Source organism: Monopterus albus, unplaced genomic scaffold (assembly GCF_001952655.1).
Source record: "Monopterus albus unplaced genomic scaffold, M_albus_1.0 scaffold19.1, whole genome shotgun sequence".
Lineage (NCBI taxonomy): Eukaryota > Metazoa > Chordata > Actinopteri > Synbranchiformes > Synbranchidae > Monopterus > Monopterus albus.
In genome coordinates this window covers 3098445-3103070 of record NW_018127899.1, presented here as the reverse complement: position 1 = coordinate 3103070, position 4626 = coordinate 3098445, and the positions used below count along the sequence as shown (strand labels likewise).

Genomic DNA, 4626 nt, shown 5'->3' with positions numbered 1-4626 from the left:
GTGAAGCAAACGTCAGGAGCCCGACTTCTTTCTAAACATTTGTCTACTCAAACAGTGAAAGCTGAAGTGAGCTCGTTGTTGTTTTTCTCGCCTGAGGCACAAAAACTATATTTAAAGCCTTTATGTCAAGAACCAAATGTAAACAAACTAGCCTCGCACGCCACTGATGAAGCCGCTGCCACTCCCTCCTTCACACAACTGACTGATTCAATGGTAACTGAGCTTCACTGCATTTCCTTCTGTTTGTGTTTATGAAGAGAGAACGACCAAAAGAAGAAATGAAACAGTGAGGAAAGAGGAAGAAAGAGGCAAAGACTGGGAGAAAAATGAAGGAGGAAGGGAAAAGAGTTAAGTATAAAAAGAAACAATGATTTTGGAAGAGACTGAAGAAAGCAGGAGGAAAGAGAGGGCAAGAAGCAAATAAGGAGGAAAATTAAAAATAAGGAAGTAGTGATGGGAGAGAAGGATGATGGGGAGGAGAGAGGGACAACTGGAAATTTAAAGACATCAAAAAAAGAATCTGACAGGAGACACTGCAGAAGAAGACACTGGATTTTGGGGCGATTCAAGCACCAACAAAACCAGAACCACAGATAAATTGTAAAACTCCGTATAATTGTTTTTACATAATTATTCTGTTTACTTGACATTAAAAAACATTCAGGGTGTTTTCCAGACTGACTCACAAGCAAAGAACAAGGGTGTAAGAGGAAACAACAGCATCAGTACCTTAGTATGACGACGGGTTTCTGTCCACAGGTTTTACTTTCCTCTAAATCTCATTTCGTCTCCTTTGTTCAGCTGGCTACTCACTTCCTGAGCTGAACTCCACCATCTTCAGCTCTCGCACAGGTGCCTGCGTCATCAGTGTTCAAACAGAGGTGGAGTCTTTGCTGCTAAAACAGCAGTCACTCAGACACAGCATGTGTCATGTAACACCACAACAGCTACAAGACACTGAAAGGAGAATGGAGTCTGTACACTGCTGAAAGTGGTTCCGTTAGTTAAGGACAAGTCAAAGCTACTGTTACAGGTCTTTACATTATAAACCTTTAACATGATGGGTTATGGGCTTAAGTTTCATCCAGGTGTTTTCAGCCCTCTACTTGTGTTCAAACTTAAATATCTTTACCACTATCGCACAGGAAGATTTGGTGCAGGCGTCCAAGGTTCCCAGAGGATGAATCCAAACGACTTTGCTGATCCGCCAGTGTTTTCTTTAGCACCAACAGGTTGATGTGATGTGTGGACTTCTCAACATTTGGGTGAAGTGCCCCATCTTTTGGCTCAAATATTCATGTTCCCTTCAGAATGAACAGTATTAACTCGTTGATCCTCTGACCACGACTGGATTCACCTGTTTAGGAGCTGTATCATATTAAACTACCAAAGAACACCAAGTTGGACTGTGGTGCATAAGAGGTCAGGGAAGAATCACTATAGTACATCTGTTCTGTTCCTTTAATTCAATGTATATCTTCAAGTTAATTTATTCCCTTAAATAATCACATTCACTTCAAAGGCTCAGATTTATACTTTTTTAATCTGCAGGTTCAAATTGAAGTGTTCAGAGCAAATCGTTCGACCACATCTGAGCAGATAGATTCTGCTCAGTAACATTCACGAGGCATCTTTCTTAAATGAAATGTGTTTAAAACCTCTAAAAAAAGCTAGAAATCAGACCTTGACAACTCTCCTGGCAAATGATCAGTTTTGACTTTACACTGATTAGTCTGAGACATGTTGTGCTTCCATCACAGCCAGGTGCCCCATAAAAAAGACATTTTCCACCTTAATGGGAATAAACCTAGTGAAACAAAACGAAGGTAAGAATTTAAGATATGAATTTCAAAACTTGTAAACACTGACCTGATTTTTCTGATTCTCCAAGTGGGCTCACACTAAACAAGGTTCAAAACACCTGTGATATCACTGAGAGGGGCAGGACCAGAGGCTCAACAGCGCCTTTCTCAGTGGACTGAACCTTTAAAACTGAAATAAAAGGAACCCCGAGCAGCTAGTTTCCTGCTAGGTTCTTGTGTTGATAGTTTCACACTGTAAAAAACACTCCCTTCTTCCTTTACAGCTCTCAGCCACCCAGCCAAAACAGTATTTATATCTCCATGTAACGTAAAATAAGTGCATAACCCTCTGGGAACTTTTAAACTGTGTTTGGAAAACAAAAAGACTGATATGCAGTCAGTGTTCACGCCCACACCCCCTTTATTATTTTACTAAGAACACTTAAATAACAGAACTAAACGTGGTACAGTTTGATGAACACGGGATCCCAATGGGCTGGATGAAGGTCTGTTTCTCCCCTTATGTACACTGAAGGTGAGACGGTGGCAGGCAGATCAGAAGTTGATGGCTTTGCCGAAGGAGGCGGCCAGGTTTGCTTCTCTGAAAGCCTCCGACACAGTCTGCAGGAGGAGGGGGAGAAGGAATGGAGAGTGGATGAAGAAGATGGCCAGAGGATGAAGCACAAAAGGTCACTTTCAGTTCCAAGTTTAGCCTGATCATGTTAGGACTGATTTCATGTTATTGTCTCATGCAGATTATGAGCCTTTCTGTCTCTTCACTGTTACTTTTGTCTTGCCTCCTGCCAGGATGTGCTGTGAATAAGAATTTTTTCTTATAAGAAACTGCTGAGAAAATAAAGCAATGAAAAACTAGAAAGTCAGACACACTATGTTCAGTTTCAGGAAGCTATCTGGCTAACTTCGGGTAGTAAACAATAAAAGCAACACACCAGCAGCATCCAACTTAAAAACATCTGGATCCTCTGCAGCAGGTTTTAGTCACATACAATCATCTGATCAGCTGCACGGGCAGAGTCGAGGCCATTGTATTTACAGTAAATTCCCCAAAACAAGGGTTTTATAGTGTGTATCACATATGATACCCGTGATCTGTCAACTCTGTGTCGGTCAAAAGAAAAAAACAAAACTGTAGCTTTGCCATTTCTGGCACGTCCAGTGTGTGTTTCACTTGAGATCTTACACAATGGCTGCTTCATACTTTATAAGCATTAATGCCTTAAAGGTAACACTGTAAAAGACTTCTTATTCCTCAACCCAACAGATCTGGTTTAATGTGTATGATATTCTGATGCTCTCATGCATATTGAACGTGTGTGTTGCATACAGGATGTGCGTGGCAGACTCGGGCGACATCCTCACAGGAAGCTCCGTACTCCATGGCCAAAGCAGCTTCATTGATCATCTCTCCTGCTCCCTGCAGGGAAACACAAACAGCGGGATTCAGTTCCACACGTCTGACTGACAGTGGTACATTAGTGTCGGTCCATCACTTTGATCCACAGTGAAACACGTCATGTCACTAACATGCTACATGTTTGCATGCTAACTGCTAATCGGGCCCAGTACTAACTCTGCAGTCATGTGTTGAGTTCATGTTACGCCAACGCTAGATGTAAACATGCTGACAGACAAGTTCAGTTTTAAAAGCATCACCCTGACGTCCAGACAAATGTACATCTTTAACAGCATGTTAAGATACATTAACTTTCAGCTGAGTGGAGCTTTGACCGGAGACATTGTAGTGAGCCTGAGACGCCTCACAGAAAATAAGCCCTTTATATTTAGGTGACATGAGCTTTCCTCTGGTACCACCTTCAGAACAAGCTAATTCAGGACCAACAATAATCCAGTGGTGGGAAGAAACTAAGCAAAATTACCTCAGATTGATTAACACTAGCTAAGCAGCAGCTTTCATACATTTTGATCTAAATCAGATCTGAAAAAGAGTGCTGGTCCTCTGCTGGGGATTCCTGCTCTGATTAGTTATACTGCATTCAGAATCACTTGCACTCAGTCGGGCTGGATGAAGCTCTTACAGATCCGAGAATGTGCGCTCCCAGCATCCTGTCCGTCTCCCTGTGGCTGAGGATCTTCACCATGCCGTCTGTGTCGGCGTTGGTTTTGGCTCGGCTGTTGGCCGCAAAGGGGAACTTGCCAACTTTGTACGGGACGCCCTGAGGACGACAGTGGCAGAGTGAGTGCTGGTTTAAAACACTGAAAATCTGCAGGTGAGGGAGTGGAGGTAGTTTTAAGATTGTTTTTCCTTTCAGGCGTTTTGCCTTTAGCCAGTCAGCATATAGGAAATGTGGGGGCAGTGAGAGAAAGCAGGTTAAGAAATGCAACAGAAGGTCCCACAGCTGGGAATCGCATCATAGACGTTATGTGGCACGCACCTTAACCATTTGGCCAACATTAACAGCTGGGCTTCAATGGACCGATTGGGATAAATAGATGCCTCAAAACCAGTTTAACAAGTTGGGGCGCTGCACCCAAGGCATGATGGGATGTTGGTGAATATATTCCATTTGAGTCTCCCCACCCCAACTCACCTCCTCTTTGAGCTGCTCCTCTGTCTTGCCCACCCAGGCCACCTCGGGGTGTGTGTAGATGACGGAGGGGACACAGTTGTAGTCGATGTGCACGGCGCCGCCGGCTATGCCCTCCACACAGATGATACCCTCGTCCTCAGCCTTGTGGGCCAACATCGGCCCGGCAACCACGTCACCGATCGCATAAATACTGGAGGAGAAGCAAAGAAAAAGAAAAAAAAAAAATTTGCACAGTCACTGGAACCTCCTGGTTA

General features: G+C 43.5%; 3 protein-coding genes across 5 annotated transcripts in view; all 3 read right to left on the bottom strand.

Annotated features, from left to right (window-relative positions):
• The window catches only part of syt8 (synaptotagmin VIII), an 8546-nt gene extending 7707 nt beyond the window's left edge, over window positions 1-839 (bottom strand). For both annotated transcript variants that reach the window (XM_020593573.1, XM_020593572.1), the window contains exon 1: window positions 730-839. The gene's annotated coding sequence lies outside the window, so the exon portion shown is untranslated. The remainder of the gene's footprint in view (window positions 1-729) is intronic.
• LOC109956450 (troponin T, fast skeletal muscle isoforms-like) overlaps window positions 1-4626 on the bottom strand; it is a 209479-nt gene that overhangs the window by 129323 nt on the left and 75530 nt on the right. The gene's annotated exons all lie outside the window — the stretch shown is intronic.
• dld (deltaD) overlaps window positions 1525-4626 on the bottom strand; it is a 14136-nt gene continuing 11034 nt past the window's right edge. Inside the window, exons 11-14 of the mRNA XM_020593568.1 lie at window positions 4373-4562; window positions 3860-3997; window positions 3148-3237; window positions 1525-2423 (exon numbers count right to left, since the gene is read on the bottom strand). Of these exons, the coding sequence (XP_020449224.1) occupies window positions 2358-2423; window positions 3148-3237; window positions 3860-3997; window positions 4373-4562 (484 nt within the window). The 3' untranslated portion in view covers window positions 1525-2357. The remainder of the gene's footprint in view (window positions 2424-3147; window positions 3238-3859; window positions 3998-4372; window positions 4563-4626) is intronic.